The sequence below is a fragment of the Micropterus salmoides genome, unplaced genomic scaffold (genome assembly GCF_014851395.1).
Source record: "Micropterus salmoides isolate LMB-PRFRI ecotype aquatic unplaced genomic scaffold, ASM1485139v1 Ms_hic_scaffold_7, whole genome shotgun sequence".
Taxonomy (NCBI): Eukaryota; Metazoa; Chordata; class Actinopteri; order Centrarchiformes; family Centrarchidae; genus Micropterus; species Micropterus salmoides.
This window is the reverse complement of record NW_024044459.1, coordinates 20,924,421-20,950,194: the sequence shown is the minus strand read 5'-3', so window position 1 is coordinate 20,950,194 and position 25,774 is coordinate 20,924,421. Positions and strand designations below refer to the sequence as shown.

Genomic DNA, 25,774 nt, shown 5'->3' with positions numbered 1-25,774 from the left:
AGCTGCTTTTGCTGTCATTTCACCAAAATTACCAAAGTCCTTCCCCCTGCTTTTTGTCTTCCTGACAAGAGCAGTTTTGTTTTTTATGTAACAAAGGATGCCAAGACACGGGCCAGATAAAGAGAATGACAGATGCTGTCTGCTGTGACAAGCTGTTTGTCTACTAGTGGTCAAATAATGTGTGCTTGGCTCTGCTGGTAAGAGCTGATTACTGTTTTACTTGCCTGGTCTTTTTATAGACAGGCCTTGAATGTGTGTCAGTGTATGCAAGTAAGCAATCCCATGCGTGTATGCATGTGACAATGTGTGTGTATGCAAATATTACTTTAGATACACTAGTGCATGTCTTGTAATAGTACGGGGTGGTATGTATAAGCTTTGTCTCTCCAAAGGCAATGAAAGATGTAGGGGGAGGGCACATTAGTGGTGGAGAGGTTATGGGCTCAGTCTGTACACAGGGTAGGGCGTGTTTCTTTAGAGGTCAAGTTATGAGAAGTTTATACAGGGTTTAAATTGCCTTGGGTACAAGCTCAATACACTCAACAGACAATCTGCCTTTGGGCAAGAAAAGGCATACTCAGATTGTTTTTCTTTCTTTGTCAGAGCAGAACATTTAAACTCATACAAAGACTACTCTAACTGCATAGGTTCTGTACCATAGGCTTGTGTCTTGTGCAGTGGCCATTTCATTTCAGCAGTACCTCCTTTCCTCTGCCATTTTCTTTATAAAGTGGCACAAGCTAAAACCAATCTGAACAAAGAGGAGATGTCTGAGGCGGATGTAATAACTCTGGCCTCCTCGCTAGACACCTGGTGAGGTGGAGCTGTGAGGAGGGTCATTCCTTGTGTTGACCTGAAGCTTTCTGGAGCTTTAGTTTCCTAGTTTTACCTGCAGCGCCTTTAAGCTCCACTGGCTTATGTGATTCAACACATGGCATTACAAGGAGCAACTCGGCATTTTTAAACAAATAAAAAGTGTGTACGCGTGAAGGACTTAAAGTTGCTGATGTGCGGGTGCAAAGTGGGGTGTATATGTGAGATCCCCCATCAACCTCCATGTTTTGCCGTGCAAAGCACAAACATACTGCTCTAATAAACCTGCTTAGTGGCCAGCAGTGGAGGACTGTTGTTATACTAAGCAGCCGCAGGTGTGGGTGTTTGAGTTAAAGGGTAAGGGATAAATACCTGTTTTGGTTAAGAGTGACTTTTACATAAGTTAGAATTGCATAACAGTTGATAAAGTTGCTAAGCGTGTGTGTATGTGTGTGTGTGTGTGTTGTGTGTCTATGGCTGCTCATTGTTGTAATCAGCATACATATGTGTGTTGCAACATGCTTCAGCTGATAATTTTTTCAGGGCATTGTGCACTGTTCATGTGCACTTTTGCACTGTTGTTGATTTTTATGTTTAGGTGCTTTGTCTTTCCTGTCCCTTGTCTTTGTTTTTAAATGACAGCGGAGCAGATGTGTGTTTAGATAAAACAGTGCTGCACTGCTGGACTTTGCTCTTTGTGTAAATGTGTATACTGTTCTCCCACACATGCTTTTAACCTCCCTGGCATTCAGTTATTGTATTGACTTAGCATGTTATGTGATTGACAGAGGAAAGTGTTATACACGGCATGCGCACGGATCTTTGACTCAAATACAGAGTATTGTTTTAAAATGAACTGTAAACTATCTAGCTTTTATTCTTGAAACGCAAACTGGTTGTTGCTGCAGAATGTTAATGATATTAGTTTTCAGCTGTTTGCATGAAGCTGCCTCACGGGTTTTACGTGCTTCATGACTGCACCCTCAGTTGTTTTCACATGCGGGCATTCCACCATTGCACTAGTGTTTATGTGTTTGTGGTGGTAATTAGTAACAGGGCTCTTGTGACAATGGCCATAGGGACTAAATGAACCCATGAGATTGACCACAGGGTCACCAGTCGGGAATGTGACCCATTTACTTAGGCCTTTGCCCTCTAACTCTCTCCTGTGTGGCAATGTTGCAATAAACTGTTTCTGACACTTGCACACGCAAAAATACATACAAATATGAGCGCTTTAACACCAAATAAAGCATACACACATAGTAAACACACATACACAAGCTTATACACACAAAACTGGCCTTTCATCGTTGGACCACAGAGAAGAAAGCAGCTATTGTGTAGAGTTTGGTAGGGCTCAAATGATGTGGTAGATTAATTATAAAGAAATCGACATGCATGAGCTCAGTGTCTCATTGAGATGAAATGTGGGCAACAAATTGGGACAATCGCTTTGTTCTTGTGATTTTCCCTTCTTTTTGGAGAGGGACAAACACACACACACAGACACACACACACAGACACACACACAGACACACACAGACACAGACACAGACACAGACAGACAGACACACCTTCCGTATCTACCCAATATATTTGAATACTACTCCATTCCTATGTCATGTTGATTTCCTGCTCAGTCTGACCCTTAAATCAGGACACCATATTTATTCCACTGCCTGTATGGCTGCCAGCATGACAAAGCCTTTACACAGCCAGCAGAGATGTGCTTCTGTAGAAAGCGAACAATGGTTTGAATGGAATCACCATGGCTGACCAATTCAAACTAATGCGAGTAGGAACAATGGCGGAATTACTGTTGCCTCTCTCATTAAGATGCACTGTATGCATGTTGGTGGAATTGTGCGACAGAAATGGGTTTTACATGATGTTTTCAGTGCCTGCTTCTATACAAACATTAACCTTCAAACGTCCCACAAATGTGCTATACCATATAATACTAATATATGTAGTAACTGGTGTGTAAACCTGTATGTGTTTCCATGTTTTGTTCCAGGCACAGTTCTGCAGAGATCAGACGAAACTTCAGTGGGAACTATGGCTTTAATCACACCCGAACCAACTCCAGCGCTTCGGCAACAGTGTACCTCACTGTGGTGAGTTTCTCTTCTATAAAACAATAACTAATTTTTATCTGGCAGGTATTTGTTGCATTATCAAGGGTATATATCTTTGATTGAATTACAGAGACCTAAAATAAAGCGTTCTTAGTCCACCTGTCAGAAAGGAAAATAAGTAATAGCAAGTTTAGCAAATGACAAATTTTTACATACACTGTTACTTGTCACTGTCTAACATGTTAAGTGCAGTTAAGAAGATAAGCAGACTGCAAAATGAATGCTGTATATATAATGTTACTTCACTTAATACTGGTGATGTAATGCTAGTTGAGAAGAAATTCATAGAGTGGCCAGAAGGGCAGCGGAGTGTTTTCCTGTAATGCTGCAGTAACACAGCTTTAGTGTTTGTGCTTACACCACCAAAGGGCTTTAAACGTATCTTCACATCCTCTTTACTGTCATTAGTGCGGAGAGTGTCTGACTCAGTGGTGTCTAGTCCTGAAGATTCAAATTTCAATCATAGAAATTCTGCTACAACAGCTGTCTGCATTTCTGCAAAAGAGCTGAATTTTTTGTTTTTGTTTAGGAAGAATCTTTCTTCGTCTTACAATAGGTAAGATGAGAACTTAGTCATGGCTTAACATGCTTTTCTTAAAAACAGGGCTGACACGGCCTGTTCTTTGATTTGGAAAACGAAGTATCCCTTAGTTTCTGCAGAGGATTGAATGCAAGTATGACATGTTGTTTTCTTTCCTCTTCAGCTGAAGCCTAGCAGACAGTTAGAGTGATTGCTGCTCTCTCAAGCAAGCATACCGAATGATGCACAGTAATTCTTTGCAGGGATTTGTTCCCACTACACTCTTAGTCTCTCCGCGGTACCCTCTGAACCTCTGTCTCTGCCTCCCAGAGTCATATATTCCTTTTTCAGTCTTCCTGCTTTTTTCCCCTATTTCTGTCTTTCCCTCACATTTCTTCTCTCTCGGCTGCCCTACATCTCTCATTTTAAGTTTTCTAAAGCTCTTTGGCGCTAAGTCTCCTGACATATCTGTGTGCATGACTAACTGAGCTGAAGCCCTTTGATACTTTCCCAGTGATGATCCTTGAGCTAGTCAGCTGACAGGGTTTGAGGAGGAGTACTTGGACCATCCATCCCAGCCCAGCTTGTAATATGCAACACGGTTAATCTCTAACCTGCTTGGGAAATGGGTCAGTGCCTTGGCTACTAACAGACGCTGGATGGGGCCTGCTTACCTTGCAGCTTACACGGGCAGATCTTTAATATGGACGGATTTGGGATGCGGGAGAGGGGTTTTAATACTATAATCTCCGGGATGATAGTTTCCCATTATTCAGCAGTCGCGTCTAGCACAGGGCTGAGGGAGGGATGTTTGTTGAGAGGAGGGAGGGAGGGATGTTTGTTGCACTTGTGAGGTGGATCACTTTGTTGATTATCACAGTTATCACTCTCTGTTGCTCTAACACTATTTTTAGTTCCTAAATGTGAGGAGTGTTGGCAGATCTGTGTTGTTTGTTGTAGGTTTAATGAACAAATTGAGAGATTTTGAGGAAAAGCCGCATGTGTTTTCATGCATGTGTGCAGCGGCTGTGTGTATATGAGCAGCATGCGTGTGTGTGTGTGTGTGTGTGTGTGTGTGTGTGTGTGTGTGTGTGTGTGTGTGTGTCTGTATTTTCTCTTCCTGTCTGTTAAAACACCAGTTGATAGAGGGACGCCTTTCTGATGTCACTTCCTTTTATGTTTTGTGGTTTCTCCATTTCAACTCTAACACTGAACGCTTGAAACTGCTGTCATGTCATTTTGTGGGTTCAAATGGTCAGGCTTAACTTAAATATTCATTTAGATTGGCTATGAACACCTCTTCTTCTACTTTTGGTAATGCTGATTGTTTGTTCTCAGATCTGCTGGAGTTCTTATCTTCTAGGAATATGAGGATCAATTTAAAGAGGATCTGTGCACTGCATTGTGGCTTAGTTTCAACAAAAAACATTCAGCGTCAGTAGGTGCACACTGTAGGTTCCCGTATCCGGAGTGCGCCATTTTGTATGCTTCCTTTTTTGGTGCCGTTTTTCAGTTGTCAGCCGGGTAAGTCTTCTATATCCATATGAGCACAGTTGTCCTTTAGTGAGACATTAGAATGAGATAATTGGCAAACTAGATTGAGTTTTATGTCCTAATTCAGGTCAAATGTGGCTGTATTTTGTAAGAACAGTGTTTGTAATGAGTTCTGAGTCTGTTTTCCGTCCCTGCTCATGTTTGACAATGTACACTGAGAACAGTGATGTTGGTAAATGCATGTGGTTTTTTAAATGGATGAATTTTATTTAAGTAAGGCTCCAGTAGTAATTGATATAACATTTATTGGCTTTGAAAATGTGTACTTGTATCAAAAAAGTTTATTCTAAATATCTTTTGTTGCATGTATCTGCACAGTAGTTTGCAATGCTTCATACAGGTTAAACAATTCTCCTAAATAAGGTATCACGATTTTAATCACCAATGAGTAAACAGATAGAAAGTCTGGCTGTTGATTTGGCAAGGAGAGGTAGTTACTTGCTAGCACCTCTCATGCCTCCAAAGAGCAGCAGGCACTGATCAGAGGCATGCATAGATTTGCATTCATTTGTTTTTGTTAGACTCTATACGACACAAGAAAAAGAGGCCATGTTACAATGCTTGTCTGAACTTTGAGGCAGAGAGCCAGAGAGATGCACACATGGAGAAGCTGCCAGTGCAGAGACACTGTTGAGGTTCACGCCTCCTCTATAGAAAAGGAGGAGTTGAAGGTTTTATCTGTACTGTAGGTCTGCCATTTAAAATAATAATGATACAGTTGTTACATGGCTGTCTGTGTATTCTTTCCTTCTTGCGTTGCATGCTAACCATTAATACATGTGGTGCATATAGCTATTGAGTGCTCATCAGAGAAAAATATCCTTGGGGTGGATTTGCAAAAACATGTCTGAAGGCCAGTGGAATTTGCTCTGCTTTTAAAAGTTGAATACAGCAATGACTCACCTTGTTGCTGCAGTTATCTCTACATCTTCTCTGTGTACAAGTTATGTTACTGTGTACGCCATTGGCTGGTTTGGCTCTGGACTTTTTTCTTTCTCAGTCTCCTGTACACACACTTTCTCTCACATTCAGTCTTTCACACACTACCTGTTTGTCATGCAAATGCTTCCTGTGTGGGACAGTGTGCACGATTAAAAGCTTAAATATTCTTTTTGGATGGTGCTAAGGCAGATCTTCTCTGTGCATTGTATTTGTTGAGACGCTGAGAAGGCTTTTCTTTTATCATTGATTATATAGAAAATCTTTCAGTATGATATTGTGGTTTATGTTTATTTCCTAGCTTTTGCCTACATCAGCCTGCAGACTGTAATCAGATTGGAATTCTGCCCAGTTTGCTGCCACTTTTCACAGAAACACCTGCTCCATGCAGGTCCCCCTTTTACCCCCATAGTCAGCCCGGCACCACAAAAGGGACGTGTGTTATCTCATCAGTTGTGTTTTTTTTTTTTTTTTTTTTCTCCTGTGAGTTCTTTCTGATGATGAAAAGCATGCCTATTCTTCCCCTTTAAGGGACAGTGAGAATCTGTTTCACTGTGTACACTGATGATTTGAACAATATGTGCTGATTTCAAATGAAAATTTCAGCCCATTTGCACTGTACATAAAAGTGATTGCAGCTTTGCCTTTGATCTGTTGTAGCTCTGTATTGTGTGCTGATAGAGTTTATGTCTAAAAATAGGTTTACTGAAAAAAATCACCTGGCTGTCTTGATACAGGCCAGTTTTGTTCTAGTTTCTATTTATGTGTGTGCTCCACTCTTTTGTTCCACGTCAGGTATGAGCTATTAGAAAATAGTCATGATTCAACATGTTTGGTTGGTCCCACCTCCCTTGCTATCTTTTCCCTCACTACTTCTCTGCACTATGTGGACTGTACAAACTCATCAATCACCCTTTAGCTTTTCACAAACTATCAATCTATTTTGTTGTTTGCTTGTTGTTTTCCTTTTTTGTAACCCAAGACCTCCTCAGACAATTCTGAGGCAGTGTCTTGGTATGATTTAAATTTATGCAAAATAATTAATATTCATCCATAGGAAGCCCTTTTGATCATCCACACCACTCTGATGATAACCCTTAAATGGCACTTAAGCAAATATTAGTCTCCATCTGTACCTCATGTGATATTTGTTGCTACATGTCCTAAATCTTCCCTTCCTCCATCACCCCTTCGTTCTGCAGCCTCAGTCGTATGAAGCAGTGGAGCCGCTGGACCTGGAGGAGTTCCTGATGTCACAATTAAAAAGTGGAGACTCAGCCCTGATGCATGAACTTGGAGACTTCCCCGACGATGACCTGAAGGTGGAGCATGTGGAGAAGGAGTGTCGCACTGTTCGACACTCTGTCCCCGAAGATGGGTGGGTCACAGGATGTTTGGCATTGACCATGAAAATAAATTCCTCCCTAAAATGAAATTGGCAAGCTATTAGAACTGTTTGGTAAAAAGTATTTCAGAAAAGATGTTTAAAAAAGTGTGGAATAATTACAGAAGATGTTTGTTTCAGCACCTTGCAGATAGTTAAAAGTCAAACGACAGTCTTCATGCATTCAACTACTGAATCCTCGTTCTACAAAGTTTTGGTCAGATTGATTTTGCTTACAGTAAAAGTTGCACACAAAAACGTCTCATTTGCATTCCAAGGTGGTTCTCAATTCCATGCAGGAAAGTTTATCTTTGAAATCTGACTTTCGCAGTATAAAAAACAATAACTGTTTTGTCAATACAATCCCACACAGCATTTACTTGTCCAGCACCTTGACCATGAAGTGCAAATTAAGATAGAAGAGGAATGTCAAGTTTCCAATTGTCTGTGAATGTTTGCATACGTGTCTGCACGAGAATGTGTGTACATGTCTTCTTATCCCCCTCCTCCTTCTCTTTTCTTGTAGAGTGGAGTTGGATGCACATGTGAGAGACTGTGTAAAGAGTTACACCCAGCCGTGGCTTGTGGTCTCCAGAAGGTAAATCTTCTACAGAAACGCAACCGTTACAGTCCGAGTGGTCAGGACTCTCAGAGTGGTATAGCTGTTTGGTTCCACATACAGAGTAGATACCTTGACAGATACCTTTTTGAAATGACAAAACTGAATCTGTTTGGAGTTTCGAAATGGAAAACTAATAGAATGTTCAGTGTTTATCCGCTTGTTGTGGATACTCGTGTGTATGTTGCAGTATTTTAGCCACAGAAATAATGCCCTCAGCGGTATTTTAACTGTGACACTCTGCAACACGTGCAACTATCTGGGAAGTTGCATGTGTCTGTGAAACAGGAAACAAGAGGCTCAAGAGAGCCTGATAAACTTTATTCACTGGGATTTTCTGTTGAATACTTTGTAGTGTTATCTCTGTTGCTCTCTCTCCCACACACACTCGCATACAATACACGCGTATGCTGTGAATATATTGCGTAAGGCTTCTGTTTTTGTTATCTAGTTTGATTAGAAGTGCAGAGGTGTATCAGTTGTAACCATGCATGTTGTTTTTAATGTGTGTGTTGCTTTGACCGTGTGTGTGTGTGTGTGTGTGTGTGTGTGTAGGTGCCAGGGGGATGGCTGGAGCACATATTCGGAGCGAGCAGGCCTACACAAACGCCTTCAGAAGCAGACCTTTGAGTATGACGTCCAGCCCGAGAACCCACAGCAGAAGCCAGTAAGACACGCAAACACAGCCAACCAAAATTTGAACGCACACAGCCCCCGTCTGGAGTTCCAGTTATATATGAAAATCTTCATTTAAGAAATCCACACTAACATCCTTACTCAAACCCGAGTCTTTTAATTTAAGAACCTGAACTAAGGTTCCTACGTATAAGTTTGACTCAACCTGTATCTTAACCAACAATCTGTTACTCAATAGTAGCCTTCTTCAGAAACACTTCTGCAGAGCCACTCTTGCTACACTGGAATAATTCTTCACTTCTTTCCTTCTTCAATTAATCCTGTCCTTAACAATTATTTAGACATGTCTTGTTGCTATTGTTTCAGTCAGTCTACTATTGTGTATCAGCACTTATTAGGTCCAATTCTACATGTGCTTGTTGCTGTTGAAATGGTTTTTGGCTTGGTTAGGTTCCTTTTTTAAAGTGAGTATACTAAATAAATTATTCCAGTTCGGGTTGAGCTTAGTATACACATTTGTATTAACTTTATTAATATGAAGCTAAATTCAAATGAATAGTGACATTTTGGGAAATTTGCTTTCATATAAAGTTTGTCCTTATAACAGAGTCACTCTTATGTGAAGCTACAGCCAATAGAAGATTGAGTTTGCCATATTAGTTTAATTAAGCAGCCCGGCTCTCCAGAAACCTATAAAGATCACAAATGAACATTTTGTACCTTGTTTGTTTAATTTGTACACAAACCGAAAAATAAAAATAACAATTTGTAGCTGTACTGGAGGGTTACGTGTTGGAACTATCTTCTGATGAGCAACAGCCAGGGGTTACTTTCTGAAATCTATTTGTTTTGTGAGATTGCCATGCAACCAGCAGATGCACTGTGCAAAAGAGCTGGCCAGAACGTTGAACTGTTATTCCTCGAGTAAGCCCCATTGAGATTACAGAATGTCTTTTCCATGGGAGCCCTTTCCAAGATAGCAGCAATAGTGTTTTAAACAACATGCACACAAACATGAAACAAGACACAGAGTATCAATTCACAAAACCGTAAGCCTAGGAAGAGGAAACGGATCTAGCTAAGGAATCAATTACTCTGTTAAAATGAATTGTCTCAATAAGTTTTGCATGTGTGTACAGACTGTTGAGTCCATCAAATAAAGCCAAAAAATACTAATAAATATAAACAATGAGATACCACATGTTAATTATTAATTAGTGTGAGTAGGGCACTGGTAGTTGGATTTTTGAAAGCTTTCAGTCTTTATGCTAAGCTAAACTAAGCTAATTGCTTCTGTGCTCTGTCTCTATACTTAATGCACATATATGAGAGTGGTACCAGACTTCGGCAAGCAAATAGGTGCATTTTGCCAAATTGTTTGTTTCCTAAACAGAACTACAAGAAACACTACTTTGTAACGTTGCCCTTGAATACCAATAGGTTGCACTTAGTTAAAGTGTCTTTTGTGAGAGGAAGACCAGTAAGTGAGAGCAGTATGGTAGTCCATACTGATCAAGGCTTTAGAGAGACGACAATACTGAATGTGAAATGTGAGGGAGGGGTGGGAGACTGGGGTGGGGGGTGCTTTAATAATGAACACAACAGCGTTTTGTTATTCCTATCACTCGTTCCACTGTGGCTCTGTCAAGTTTAGTCAGCCTGGCTTACACAGAACTAAACCTGAATATTATATACTCTCATCCCCTCTGTGTGTTTAGCCAGATAGTCAGAGAGATGTTGTGGTTAAACACATGGTATTCTATTTTTTTCTATTCTACTATTTAAATAAGCTTACGTCTGCATGGCTCAGTCCTTTAATTTCATTTCAGATCCTTCCCTAAGTACTGCACTGACATTCTTTCGAGCCAAGTTCCCATCCTCTCTCACTTCCCTCTCTAGCTCTTTTGTCTAATAGCGGCCAAATCCCCTGCTCCCAGCATCAGACAGTCCCGACCAATCCAAGTCCCAGTGAGCATCACACCCAGCCTCTGGCAAGTTACACAGCCATCCCTGGGTAACATCTCCCCCCCCGTCACCCCATCCCTGCCAATTCTGGTTAATCACCCAAACCAAAAAGCCCTAATTACCGCTGCGGGCTTCCCATGATCTGTATGCCAGAAAGAGAATGACAGAGATGGGAAGAACAGAACTATTGTCCTTCTGCGCTTAATAGGTTTTCTCTATGGTCCAATCTGGTTTAGCAATAGCCCTGGGATCATGGTGTGATGGTCCCTTGAAGCCTCAACAGGGGGAAGCTTCACCAGGGTGGACGCTCGGTCAGTTGTAGCCTTTGGTTGGAGCACCAGGAAGTGAGATTGATGGATGGTGGGAGGAAAGAGACAAGGATAGAGGGGTGGCAACAGGGATTGTTCAAAGCAGGATGTAGCATGGTAGCAGCGAGATTATGCCCTGCCCTGTAGCTGAGTCTGAGTAATTCCATAAGGTGCCAGTGCCAGCCCGAGAGACCTCTTACCAATGGGCAGAGGATGCTCCAGTCAGCTGATTTTATTACAGTTTTATGGCAATGTATTAGAAATTACAGGTTCTTCTTAGCACCTGGCAAGTGAAATAAGACTTGAAATAATATGTGTTGGTACTTTAAGCCACAGGCACAACAAAGTTTTAAAGATGCTCAAAAAGTATTTGTTGCCTTTGCTTCTCTTTCCCCGGCATCCCAAGGAAATAGAAAAAACTGTTTATTTTAATGTAAGAGTTTGGATTTATTCGTAAAAGATTGTAGAGGTTGGTGATATCAATACATGCTACATCCTGTATATTCCATCCAAAACAGCAGAAAACAAGGTGGAGCTAACAGAAGCCACAGGGCAACAGAGATATTTTGTACAACATGCACATCAGAAGACATCTTTTATGCATTTCTGATGCTTGATTCTCCACTTAGACCTAACTCGTCTGAGAGGATGCATTTGAGTACATTTGCATATCAAACTGTTATATAAAGTGAGTAAATTTAAAAGCTTTAAACTCATGCCTCTGCTTGGTGTTCATCTTTGCTGCTATCATTTTTGTCTGGCAAGCCATCAGCCTGCTGGAAGATCTTTGATTACAGAACCTGTTCAGCTCATGTACACTGTATTGATATCCCTACTGACAAGTCAGTAATACCACTCCATTGTATGCAAAAAGTTAATGGTCTTATTTCCTGGACTGTATTGGCTTTTTTGTACATTACTGTGAAGATACAACAAGAAAACTGCAAGTTTATAACAAAGAAGGAAGCACCTACTGAACATTTTTATATAAAAGACTCCTATCACATCACTTTATGCAGCATGCAGCGAACATAAACATGAGCCTGTGTTGTGTGTTCTCCAGTAAGCCTTGATCAGAAGATAACAGAGACTGTCATTGTCTCCAGGCCAAAACAGAAACTGTCTAGACTGCTGAAGTGCCCGTTAGCTGTTTGCTGTGTGTGCTAACAACATAACCATCGAGGCTGCATTTTTGCAGTATATGTTGTTGATGGTTCATAAAATGCTGTGGAAGTATAGACCTGATATTCTGTTGTTAGAAAATACATTATAGATGACACATTTTGTAGTTTGATCAAACAATGGAGGAAGGTTGGGAGATGTAAAGCCATGGGGGAACACTGGGGAGGAAAATCATGAATCTCTTGGAAGTTCAGTAAGGTTGGCAAGTAGTATGCGTGCCTTTTTTTTCCATTTACTCAAACCCCATTTAAATAATATTGTTTAAATGGAGGAAGAACTACCTTTTGAACAATTATCCATTCTTTACCCTGCACCCATTTTCTTTGATGTCTCTTATAATAACATCCAACTTGATATTTTGCCTTAATACCCCCTCATCCTTTGTTTTTCTCTCATTGCCCCCCCCCCCCCCTTCTCTCTGTCCTCTCCCCCCTCTAACCCCTGTCATCACCCTTAACCCTCTCTTTCTGTCCTTGCCCCAGGTCAAGTCTCCAACTCTAGTGGGGCTGAGTGATGACTCTGGCCGCACACTGACCTCCTCCGACTTTAACTTGCGGTTTTTGACCCCGGACAAGAGAGTGGAGGGGCTGCTGGCCTACAGCAGCCACGAGGAGCTGGACCGCATCAACCAGGATGCACGGCAGGGGAACAGACTACCCGAGCTGTTTGCTCTGTACCCACCGGCCGATGAGGTGAGATATAGATGGAGTTAGTACTGTCATGCTGTAATATACATGCAAGCATGTGGGAACCACGTGGGTTTGGGTTAGTCTGTCACTCTCTTTGTGCCCGATTTTGAAAATATTTAAGAAGGCATACACACCAAGATGCAAACTAATGTGAGCAAAATCAGTCGTACACCTTCTCTCCAATATACCACGCTTCATCCCCCAAGTGCTGTTGGTCCTCTTAGCTGCATCAAGGGGGATCTGATGTTGTCTCTGGTTTATCTTTAGTCTGTCAATATTCATGAGACATGTGAGAAATAATAATTCCCATAAATACAAGACATTACAACAACATTACAACCATCTTTTAAAACAATACTATTTTTTATTTTCACTATTTTCTTATATTTTATAGATGATTAACTAGAAAATAATCAGCAGATTAATATAAAATGAAAATAACAAGTAGTTGCACACTGTCTCTGTTCCTTTATAAAAGTGGACTCTATACTGCAGGGAAAATTACATGTGTTCACAATTAGTATTTGAACACTTGTGAATCTTGTTTAAGATCCCAAATCCCCTCCTCCATTTCTTTTTGCATGGTTTAAAATTTTCTCTGCTATTGTGTTCCAGGAAGATGCGGTAGAGATCCGGCCCATCCCTGACTGCCCCAAAGAACACACTGGAGACCGCATCCTGGTCCGATGCCAGACCATCAAGTATGTCATACATTTTCATGATACTGAAGGGGGAGGGGTTAAACAGATGCTATCTGTTTCTTGTTGAAGTTGGACAAGGAACCAACAGTTATTTGTGTGTTAGGGAAATGTTAATGAAAATGACTTTTGCTTAGCGTTTAACATACAGTACATTCTTTATGTCACATCTGATCACGACCTAGAAGTCAAGGCGGTTGTTTTTCAAAAAGGCTTTGTAGTAGATGTGACGGACAGCGCAGTGTGGGAGAGTGGAGGAGTGCTGTGCAATGGTTGCTGTTCTTCTCCAGAAAATAACTGTTTCTCCCTCTCTCTTTGGGATTTAGACTCTGTGTCTCCTTCTTCAGCTTTCTGTCAGTCACACACACACACACACACACACACACACACACACACACACACACACTCTGCCTTTCACTCTTGATCTCACTTGTTCTTCTTGCAATCCATAAAAATGCAAATGTTTTAGTTGAACTCATTTCTCTGTTTGCGGTGGTTTGGAAACTTCATCCCCTTAACCTTTAACCCTCAGTTCAAACATTTCATCACTTACTGTAGTTCATTTTGTTGGTTCCTGGTACAACAATAATCTACAGGAATAGAATAGAATATGAAAAAAAGAATCTAAGCACAGCTAAAGGAAAAAACGTATAAAATGTATTTGTCTCTCTTGCTATTATTAAATTACTTATTTCCTTTTCCTTCTTGGATTCATAGGTTTGAGATTGACATTGAGCCCATATTTGCCACTATGGCCTTGTATGACCTGAAAGAGAAGAAAAAGGTAAGACAACTTTGCTTCATAATAGTCCTTACAATTTCGTTGTTGTCTTAATTGTGCTTCTAATGTTGACTAAAAGCATGTTATAACATGTCCTGGAAACTTGTGTGACACGTTCACCGTGGCAAATATAGTGCCGGGGTTGGACAATAAAACAAACAACGAGCTGTAAAGCTGACAGCAACGATGGGAAATCAAAGCACAAAGGCAGTAATACAGATGATTAAAGGCATAATGCATGGTCCAAGTTTACCCAAATGGTATCAAAACTCCCTCAATAATATACGTGTCTGAATTCATAGTTAATAATTTTCAAATGGGACATTCAAAAGCAACATAGATTATTTTGAGGCTACTGTTCGTAGTGTTGTAGTGCTAGACATTGAACCCCAATTGTTGCTGTTGGTAACAATTTGTGGTAATGTAGCAAGCGGAAGCATCTCAAAAATGAAGACATTTGTCGAAATGAGAAAAACTTCATTAACAGAAAGGAACACTGGTCACGTGACTTTGATGGCAAACTACAGTCCTAAAAATGCATTTCGGGGAGAGTGTTTACTGCAAATCTCATTTTATTGAAGTGTTTCTGGTCTTTTTTCCATCCTTGTGTCGTAGTAATTATTGTGTGTTATGTGCCTCCTGTTGATGCGGGGAGGCCGTCGTAGTTTATTGGCAGTGAGGGATCAGTGTAATCTACAAGGTTTCATGTCTCATCATCCTCACATATTTATGCCCCCTGGGGGTCGTCATGTTGTGAGCCATTTGCATGTTTTTTTGTGGATTTACACAGCTGGATAGTTTTTTGGGTGAAGGGTTTGGAAGGATTTAGTTTGTGCTTAAGTGCTCATAGATCACTCAGACGAGATGGGGTTTTAGCCATCGGTCTTGCCCTCTTCTCAGCGCTGCCCAGCTGCTTCCTATGATGATGACTCTAAGATGGTCGGATGGGTAAAATGATGATTTTGAAAATGGTCTATCTATAAGCTGGTCTTCGGATAACACAAACAGTATAAGTTGTGCACTGTAATGAAATAGTTTGTATATATGTCAAAGAGTGTACTGTAAGTTGAGAATATCCATGAGAGCAGAGCTCAAGTGTCACATTGTCACGGGTATTTTGCTAAGGTTGACTCATTTTATTATGTGTTTAACCAAAGTGTGTCCTTGTGGACTTCCTGCCTATTACATTAGGCACAGACTGTTGAGGAGCTATGAAATATGTCTCTACCTGAGTGAAGGAGAAACTGTCCAGCTTGTTTTGTCAGTTTGGTTTATTTGTACTATGAAGCTTTTGCTGCTGACCCATTTATCTCTGAATATCTCATGTTTTTACTTTCTTTTTGACTTTCTGTCTTTCTCCAGCTCTCTTCAGTTCCCTTGTTTCTTTTTCTCTGTCTCCTCAAGAGTGTTAAATTTTACTTTCTGCCACATTCCTGCTGCCCCTTTGCCTCATTCTCTCTCTTTTCCCGCATCCTTACTGCTGCCGCTCCTGGGAATTTGTTTGTTTTGTTCTGTGTCTGTGTTTATTTTTTGTTCACATCAGTTTTGCTGTTTTGCATCTGTGAAATCTGCAGCAGATGTTCATATAATTCCATATAATACTCTAGTTATTAACCATGTCTCTGTGGTCCATCAGCCAAGGTGGAGACACAGGATTTGACCCAACAAGTGGCCTACTTATGATATCAGATTCATGGATATAAACAGACAGGTTTCAGAGTAGATACAGATTTGTCCTCACAGTAAAAGAGTTTAGAAATGTCTGTTTCTCTCCAAGTTTACTTTAGGCATTTAATAGTCTTCTTGTTGTTATTCAACAAGACTATGCTAGCCTAGTTTTACTGGACTGTGTCTGCAGGCCTGTTGAGAGGACACAGTGAGTGATCAGAAACAACACCACAGCGTTTTTTCATGCAGGATAGTCTGTAATCAGATAGCCACGTGTTTCAGTTGGTCTCTTGTTTGGTTGACAAGATATTTCTTGGTCACTGAAGCAGCGGCCTCAGTAAGCCGTATAACTGATGATTCATGGAGCTGTATGAGAGAATGTTTGTGGGAAAGTAACTAATGTCTGCCCAAAAGCATCGTAAGGTTTGTCACTTGGCTCTTAGTTTTTGAATAACGTTGTCAAAGGGGTTTTCAAACACGCGAGATCTTGCTATGCAGTTGCTAAGTTGGCAACACTGACACAAGTGTGTCCCATTAGAAAATGTTATGCATTTGCTCTTAAACAATGTGTGTCAGTCAGTCAGACACATCGCCTCTGTGGTCTGACAAACATGTAATGTTAAAAAGAGCTACTACATTCCTCCTGTCACAATGAATCCAAATATAGTGGATTGAAGGTTGCCTTTCACAAGTGCTTGGACTTTGTTTGACATGACTGTTTAATGAGAATATAAAGCATAATATGCTATTTAAGTCAGCTGGCTTTTGATTATTGAGAAAAGATTTCCGCAATTCCATTTGTCAGTGAGAGGTGCACTCCTCCACTCCAGTCTTTTGAGAACTTTCACTCTTGCAGTAAATGTGCCTCCTGTTTAAAGTGAACAGGGTCATCTCCATCTCAAAATCTATGTAGGAGTATTGCTTTGCTGCTTGTTAGACTGCTATTAACAAAATCAGATTTAAAATCATCATTTGATCAAGAATACTTTTCTGAGTGTGTAATCTGATCAAAGTTAGAGTCTTGAGGATTCCAGTTTTGGCTGCCTGTGAGTCTGCTTTGGTGTGGTTAGTGTAATGGAGGTCCTATGGGATGAGCAGAATCAAGGAGAGTAGTTAATGGCTTTCTAGTGAACAGGATCACATGACGCACACCAGGCCAGATTAGGACATATGGCTGTGTTCCTAGCCTGAGGTCATTTGGAAAGGCAACGGTGATGTGGACTGAACAGATGATATTCCAGGATCAGTCTTTGGTTTGCATGTTTACATTTCTCAACTCATTCTAAATAATTAATTAAATCATTGTGCTTTAGATAATACAAGACTTTATTGATCCCACACTGGGGAAATTTTGTTTGTTACAGCAGCTCCAGATATAACAGATGGCAAAAAATAGAAAAATAAGAATAACAGAATAGGAGCTATATAAACATAATATATATAGATGCGACAGATATGAACATTGCACTGGTCGAGGAAAGGAGATGGCACGGTGCAGAAATCTACAGCAGAATAGTGTAGAGTAAATAAATAATCTATATGTACATACGTGTATTTTATAATATATATTTGCATGGTACAGGAGAAATTAAAAAGTAAAGTGAAAAAAGTGATGAATAACATTGATATTGCATATTGATGTTACAGAGACAACAAACCGTATTCCCTCATGTCATTGTTGTGTTGTAAAGTCTGACAGCCGCTGGATTGAAGGACCTGCGTTAGCACTTTGGCTCTTCTTGAACAAGACATCTGTGTTGTTGGACCAGTTCCGTTTATTGTTGAGGTGAACACCCAGGTATTTGTATGTACCGACCATCCCGATATCCAAACCCTGAATGTTCACCGGTGTAGTGTGATGATCCTTCCTGCAAAAGTCTACCACCGTCTCCTTTGTTTTGCTGGCATTGATGTAAAGTCTGTTAAGCTCACAACAGTTGACAAAGTTAGCGATGACCTCCTGGTATTCCTGATTGTTACCTTCAGATACACGCCCAACGATAGCAGGATCATTGGAGAGCATCTGCAGGTGATGGTTGCTTGTGTTTTGTCTGAAGTCTGATCTGTACAGGGTGAAAAGAAAGGGAGCGAGCATAGTACCCTGTAGAAAAATTTAGTGATGTTTTGCATTTTGTTATGTCCTGAATTTGATGTGTAAAAACTTCTATCAACAAACGTAAATAAATAAAAGTTAAACTTTTCATCTGTCTCCCTCCAGATATCAGAGAATTTCTACTTTGATTTGAACTCAGATCAGTTTAAGAATTTCTTGAAACCTCACACTCCACATGTGGATCCGTCCTCCCTGGCCCGATCTGCCATCTTCTCCATCACCTATCCTGCTCCAGATATCTACCTGGTCATCAAGGTAATAATGAAATCCATATCATTGATGAAAGAACACTGTATGTGGCAGAAGTAACATGATTCTGCTACTTTTCTCCTGGCTTTACACTGAACAAAATTATAAACGCAAAACTTTAGTTTTTGCCCCCATTCATCATGAGCTGAACTCAAAGATTTAAGACTTTCTCTATATACACAAAAGGCCTATTTCTCTCAGATATTGTTCACAAATCTGTCATTATGGCCACAATAAAAGGCCATTTGAAAATGTGCAGTTCCATCACGCAGCACAATGCCACAGATGTCGCAAGTTTTGAGGCAGCGTGCATTTGGCATGCTGACTGCAGGAATGTCCACCAGAGCTGTGCATTATCTGTGCAATACCCATGCTGTCTGATCAGCATCTTGCCACACCTGTGAGGTGGATGGATTATCTCGGCAAAGGAGAAGTGCTCACTAACACAGATTTTGACAGATTTGTGAACAATATTTGAGAGAAATAGGCCTGTTTTGTACAAAGTCTTAGATCTTTGAGTTCAGCTCATGATGAATGGGGGCAAAACTAAAGTGTTGTGTTTATAATTTTGTTCAGGGTAACTTAGTCCTGCTCCCAAATCAGTTTTATATATCCTGTAATTCAGTGCAGTGCTGCCTTTGTATCTCTTGCTCTCTCGCTGTATGTATGCCTTATGCCTTGAGATGCTTGGAAAGGCTTATGTGCGACCTGTCTGTGTTATAGATTGAAAAGGTTCTCCAGCAGGGAGAGATCAGTGACTGTGCTGACCCGTACATAACAATGAAGGAATGTGACTCTACAAAGGTATGTGGCAGAGCAACTATTTATCACTAAGAACATACTGCACATTTTGACTTTTTGCTTTCCTCATTAAAACTCGTATAAACTTGTATTTTATATTTTAAGGTTGAAGACATTTTTAGCATTCATTTTAATAACTTTCAATTTTGCGTTTGGTCCTTCAGAACAAGGACAAGCTTGAGAAGCTGCGAGGTCAGGCGGAGATGTTCTGCCAGAGGCTGGGCCGCTATCGCATGCCCTTCGCCTGGACAACCGTTAATATCATGGAGGTTGTCTCCACTGCTGCGATAGACCGCGATGTCACCGACTCTGACAGCTTAAAAGGAGGTGTGTTTTTCCTGATTAGTGTCTTTGTTTGACAGATATATGTTGTGATGACTTGCACGCATGTGTCTGCATTTCCATAGATGTTTACAGCTGTGTGTGCATCATTTGACCCATGACCACTATACTTTGTTTTTCTAGGTAAATCTAGCAGCATTGACCGGAGAGCACAGCTTCCCAGGAGGAATTCTGAACGTTACAATACCATTGATGATCAATTTTGTACCATTTCTGCGTTCAAACCTGCCACCATCACTCTCAGCCCCATCTTCAAACAGGTCTGACATCCACGAAGGAGAGAAGAATCTATAAAAAATGTGTTACTTCCTTGAGACCTAAGATACAATACATCAGACAGACAAACTGGTGGTTACAGCCTGGCCTTGTCTCATCATATGATCAAACATGCTATTCCATCATCATTAGTAATGTTTTTACCATGAAGCACTGACTTTGGATAAATACTGCTAATTGTGCATTGACATCTCTGTTAAAATCATCTAAATTATCTTTGAAGCAAAGGCTGCAACTTACTTTTTTTATTCTGACATTATATTCGGAGGTTGTTGTTTGCTTCTTGTCACCATGGCTTTTCAATTAAATCACTCTGTTGTTAACTGTGTGTGCGTGTGTCAGGAGGGAGATCGTTTGAGTGATGAGGACTTGCTCAAGTTCTTGGCTGAGATCAAGAAAACCTCCACTCCACAGAGGAGATTCAAGACAATACCAGGTCATCTCTCATCACATCTTTTTTGCTTTATTATTTGAGGGATTAGTTCTACATTATGGGAATTAGGATGATTTGGCTTCTTGCAGAGAGTTGAGAAGATTGATACCATTCTCATGTCTGTCTGTTGGATGTAAAGGTTTATGTGCTGGGCAATTTCTTTGGCTAGATGCAGTTACTTCCAGGAGTCTTGTCGTCACCAACGTGTTGTTTTTAGCCTTGTACAAACATTTTGTACGAACAAATTTGATTCAAATGAGACATAACGTTTTAATTAGTGAGCTGTAGGGGTGGTGGTTGGCAGATTTTGTTACCTAGTTTGCTGTTTTTCCCCATTACTAGTCTTTATGCTGTGCTAAGCTAACCAGACACAAGATTGATTTCTCAACTTACTCTGTAGGAAAGTGAAAAAGCGTATTTCCAGAAAATGTGGAACTATTCCTTTAAAGTTTGGATTTATTTTATCTGTGTGTGTCTGTTTGGTTATTGATTATGTGAAGAATTCAAATGACATGACGTGATATCACATGATATATGCAGTACACTGTTTATGCAGGTGACTGACTTGTGAATTTCACTTATCTTGTGTCTTCTAGGTTCCATAAAACTAGACATGTCTCCAGTCCACGTCACGCCATCGGCATGTTTGTCCACTGAACTCATCCCTCTGATACCTGTGGCAGAGAAGAATACTCGGCTGACCAAAGAGGTGCTGGAGTTTCCATCCAGTGAGGTTTATGTCCCCCACAGCATTTACAGGTGGGTTATAACTGAATGATCACACACTTTTACACTTTGGGATATGGCATTTTATATCCACAGCTACTCAACACAGGGGAAGGAAATAAGATTTTTATTTTTATTTTTCTGATCCAAATCTTTATACATTTTTGTAAGTATATCAAGTAGATTGTCAGAGTAAAGGAGCTCTGCTTATACGCAACTTGCACCTCAACAGGATGCAATACAAACAAGGTTTTGAAAAGCAAGTGATTCATGGCTTGAACAAGGTTTGTTTCCTCGACAGACAGTTTACTTCTTTGAAAGGGTAGAGGCAACAGTCATTCTGTACTCATCACTCAAGAGCTGGCATCACTTTGTGGCTTTGCTCTTTTTACTGTACTGCCTATTTTTAGGCCTTTCCATACAGGCTACCTGTGAAATTGCCTCATAGTGTAACACAAGGGAGGTTGCCTGTGTGAGCAGAGGTTTAAATCAACACTCTGTTCCAAAATGGTTTCTCTTGTAACAAGGCATTAGTAACTTCATGTGTGAACAAGTCCTGTGCATGGCAATTACATCGTGACATTCTCTGAGCATTCGTTCATTGTACTCTGCGGTATTTCCCTGTATTCCAGGTTTCAAGACAGATTACAGTGTAGTATTAAAACCACAGGTCACAGTAAATTACTGGTTGTTCTGACTTTTCTGTGACATTACTGTCACCTTACAGCCACATGACTTTGCTGTAGCTGTACAGAAAGTGCCATCTTGTGATGTATAGTGGGACTGCTTGATTTTATTACACAAAGGTTTTGCATGATTTTTTCATGTATTAATTAAACAGGAAGTTTTCCCGCAAACTCTTTCCCTCTTCTCTTTTCTATATAGGAACCTGCTCTATGTCTACCCCCAGAGGCTAAACTTTGTTAACAGGCTTACATCATCAAGAAACATCTCCATCAAAATCCAGTTTATGAGTGGAGAGGACCCGGCCTGCTCCATGCCTGTGAGTGCTGCTGGTTATAATCTGTGATCTCACAGCACTGTTATAACAGGGAAATTGATTTTCCTGATAATTCCAATGAATTTGCTCATGGAAGTGTGTGCATCGCGCCATTTACATTTGGCATAATTTACAACTCAAATACATACATTAAAGGGTAGGTTCACATATTTTCAAGTCTGTCCTAAAACAGTAGCCAGGCATCCATCATATGAGCACTAAAAAAAGGTTTTGCTTGCTGTATCTTGCTGTGTCCTATTCATACTGACCATTAAGAGATCCCTTCCTAATGCACTTTTGGTGTAAGTGATGGAGGATAAAGTGCATAGTCCCTGTTGTGTACAAAATTCAAGTGGATAGCTTAAAAAGCTATAGCCTTTTTAGTCAAAAATTCCTACTTTGTGTTTCCCTGGACTCTATTTCCCTGTTGAGCTGCTGTGGGGGAAAAAAAACTTTTATTTTGGAAGATATCCACTTGAAATGACTTATTTGGATGGCTGAAGCCTCATTGTAGCTTTAGATAAATGTTTGTATGTCACTTTGAAATCCATTGTAATTTTTACCAATTCCGTGTTTTATGATTAAAGCGTATTTTGCCATCATGTGATGGATGAATAAAATTTAATAAGATAAAAAAATATTAAACATTCAATCAATGTCAGTGAATTTATTATGTTATGCAAATAGGCTATGTTTATAGAAAGTCCTCAGTGAAACACAGAGAGCAGAGGACAGAAACAGTGTTATTGTTTTTTCTGTTCATTTGGCTTAAATGCTGTGGAAACCAAGTCTTTTCCATGATTCCAGCTGTGTTTTCCACGGAAATCATAGAACCCTACTTTTGAAACACAGACGCCCCTGTCTTGCAAACCGACGCAGATGTCATTTTCATGTCAAGTGCCCTTGTTGTTTAAATAGCAAATGCACTTGTGCCCATCTGTGCGCCCATGGTCTAAAAATGAGGTGTGGTCGGGCAAACTGTTAGCTCATTGCTGTCTGGAGACAACAGAAAGTGATTGCGCCATTGGCCCAAAAAACTGGTCTAAAGTCAACAGCACAGTACTTGTCTGTTATTTTAGGGGCGCATTACTCCGATGGTAAGAGAGACGCTGTGCGCAATTACCTATGGCATTTACCGACAAGGCTCAGCAGCGTAACGTCATTGATTATTAAAATCTCCCGACACGCCGACACTGTCAGTCAGGATCTCATTTTAATTCATGTTCTGTGTTCTTCTACACATCCAAAAGGTCTCACACACAGTGTTTTGTTTTGCTGCTTAAATGCCCCATGATGTTTGCTATCACTTTATTGCGCACATGGAAACATTTAACATGACTGACAGCAGCCTCTCTAATCATATAAGTGAATCATTAAAGAAAACACTCATGCAGCAATAAAACACAAAATAAGTCAGTTGATTGTTTTAATAATGCGCCATTCATCCGCCATTATAATAGCAATGCGCCAAGGTACCTGCTCACCTGGCACTTAAAGGGAATGGGAGATGACACTCTGTTTGGTGTATTGCATGTTACAAACAAACCTAATCTGTTACTAATTCACAGATTAAGTACAACCCCTTTGAACCATGCACCTGGCAAACTGACCATTTTTTCCAATGGTAAATTAGCAAAATTGTAGTTGGACACGTCTCAAACGCACCTGCGCCACGCGATTCAGGCCATGTGCTTAGATTGTTAAAATAGTGGCCTGAATGGAGGAATCTTTTATGACGGAAATTTACACTGAAAGATTATTAGGAGGGGGTCCTTATGGACAGGAGGAATGAAAAAATAAAAGTAAAATAAAAATCTTATGGGCATCTGACTGTTGTATTAAGACTACTTTTGAATTGTGAGCCCATGCTTTAAGGAGTTATTATGTAATGTTATGTGTGTTCTGAAAGATTTTTTTAGAAAAAGTACAGTAACATTAATTACAGAGTCACTGGTATAGACGAACAGCCCTGTAAAATACTGTCTAGAAGTTTATGCTGTTAATTATAAATTATTGTACCTTTTTTAATATGTTTTCCCCCCCCTGTCCATTCTCAGGTCATTTTTGGGAAATCAAATGGCCCCGAATTTTTACAGGAAGTCTACACCCCTGTTACCTACCATAACAAGCAAGTACACATTACTGAGTTTACATTACATTACATTACATTACACGGTTTGTGATGTCTTGTTTTTGTCATTACTCTGTCTCGCCCCAAATCTCTCTCTCACACTCCCTTACATCCCTCTTTTCCTCTGTTTCTTTCATTGTTACTACCTATTTCCCTATCTCTCAGGTCCCCAGACTTCTATGAGGAAGTGAAGCTGTCTCTTCCTGCCCGTCTGACGGAGAGACATCACTTGCTGTTCACCTTCTACCACATCAGCTGCCAGCAGAAACAGAACCAGAGTGGCAGCTGTGAAACGCTCATTGGATACTCTGTGAGATTTTGTCCTTTACTACTTACACACACTTCACATGTACACAGTGCCTGCTAACATTAACATTTACTAATTCCATCCTCACACAGCCACAAGCATGGCTGGAGCTACTTGTAAAAACACAGAAACTATGTACAGCATTGTCTGATGTTAAAGTGTACATTCTCACTGGTCTCTTTTCATCTAGTGGCTGCCCATCTTGAATAATGACCGGCTGCAGACTGGTCAGTTCTGTCTGCCCATTGTCTTGGAGCGACTGCCTGTCAACTATTCAATGCACACGCCTGAGGTATACACATCTATTATGTGTACATTGTAAAAATTCACTCATGTCCATATAGTGCAACTAATATATAAAGGAGCAAGTATTCCCAGAAGGCTGTAGACATATTAAGGACTGACCATAGACATGGAAGACACAAAGTTACATTTCCTGTGTCTCTGTTGTATAGAAACTTCCTCCTCAGGCCCCGCCAGTCAAGTGGATGGAGAGTCACAAAGGACTTTTCAACCTTGAGATACAGGCTGTGTCATCTGTACACACACAAGTGAGTAGTGGTTGCACACACAGATGACTGTCTTTTTTGCGGAACCACTCTTTCTGTCTTTGTCTGTCATGCACACAAGCAGATTAAATATCAATGCATGTGCGCACACAGAGCACAACAAGTATCCAACCCTGCTGTAGTAAGACATCCACCCTGGAGTATTACATGCACCCTGTCTTATTACATTTATTTCTCTGTCTCTTTCTGTTGTTCCTGTCACCTGCAAGTACCACAGTGTAACAAATCATCCCTTTTTCGGTACCAGGACAACCACCTGCAGCGTTTCTTCACCCTCTGCCATGCCCTGGAGGGTGGCGCTACATTCCCGCTGCGGGTCAGGGAGGAGAAGATTCCAGAGAACAAGCTGGAGCATGAGCTGAAGCTCAGCATCATCTCCCTGTCCTCCTCCAGTTTAGAGCCTCTGGTTCTCTTCCTCCATCTGGTGCTGGATAAACTCTTCACTCTCATCATGCAGCCCATGGTCATCGCTGGCCAAACCGGTGAGAAGTTTCAAGAAGAAGATTCAAATAACTGTGAAATGACTGTTACTGCAGAGAAATGGCACCTCACACATCTTGGGGAATTTTAGTTGGTGCTTTAAACATTTTTTGTATGATTCATTGCTCATTTTTATCAAGCAAGACTGTAAAACATGCCCTTTTCCAACGTTAGGATTTGCTGCTTTTCACTGTTTTGCATTGTTGTATATTGAATATCTGCGTTTATGAAAGCTAAATCAAGTCATAGAAATTGTAACTGGTACACACATTGATTGCAGGGCTGCAACTAACAATTATTTTCATTGTTATTTTTATATGTCAATATATTTTTCAATTTACTGTTTGGGCTACAGTATAAAATGTGAGAAAATCCCAGAGCTGAAAGTATCTGCTTCTGATTTCTGGTTTTGTCCAACCTATAGTACAAAAGCAAACTTCAAATTATATA

At 40.4% G+C, this 25,774-nt stretch overlaps 1 protein-coding gene across 5 annotated transcripts in view; it reads left to right on the top strand.

Moving 5' to 3' along the window:
* Positions 1 to 25,774, top strand: part of dock8 (dedicator of cytokinesis 8) — a 54,916-nt gene that overhangs the window by 5,385 nt on the left and 23,757 nt on the right. For 4 of the 5 annotated variants that reach the window (XR_005442433.1, XM_038703042.1, XM_038703041.1 and 1 more), the window contains exons 2-20: positions 2,834 to 2,933; positions 7,170 to 7,345; positions 7,878 to 7,949; positions 8,526 to 8,637; positions 12,544 to 12,753; positions 13,366 to 13,451; positions 14,166 to 14,232; positions 18,116 to 18,265; positions 18,983 to 19,063; positions 19,225 to 19,387; positions 19,526 to 19,662; positions 20,021 to 20,114; positions 20,708 to 20,870; positions 21,723 to 21,840; positions 23,895 to 23,965; positions 24,134 to 24,278; positions 24,466 to 24,567; positions 24,731 to 24,826; positions 25,092 to 25,326. Coding sequence is in view for 4 of the 5 variants with exons in the window: in XM_038703042.1 (XP_038558970.1) it covers positions 2,834 to 2,933; positions 7,170 to 7,345; positions 7,878 to 7,949; positions 8,526 to 8,637; positions 12,544 to 12,753; positions 13,366 to 13,451; positions 14,166 to 14,232; positions 18,116 to 18,265; positions 18,983 to 19,063; positions 19,225 to 19,387; positions 19,526 to 19,662; positions 20,021 to 20,114; positions 20,708 to 20,870; positions 21,723 to 21,840; positions 23,895 to 23,965; positions 24,134 to 24,278; positions 24,466 to 24,567; positions 24,731 to 24,826; positions 25,092 to 25,326 (2,378 nt within the window). In the remaining variant the exon portion in view is untranslated. Of the gene's footprint in view, positions 1 to 2,833; positions 2,934 to 4,694; positions 4,999 to 7,169; positions 7,346 to 7,877; positions 7,950 to 8,525; positions 8,638 to 12,543; positions 12,754 to 13,365; positions 13,452 to 14,165; positions 14,233 to 18,115; positions 18,266 to 18,982; positions 19,064 to 19,224; positions 19,388 to 19,525; positions 19,663 to 20,020; positions 20,115 to 20,707; positions 20,871 to 21,722; positions 21,841 to 23,894; positions 23,966 to 24,133; positions 24,279 to 24,465; positions 24,568 to 24,730; positions 24,827 to 25,091; positions 25,327 to 25,774 lie in introns of those variants that run through there. The other variant, XM_038703044.1, reaches the window with a different exon arrangement.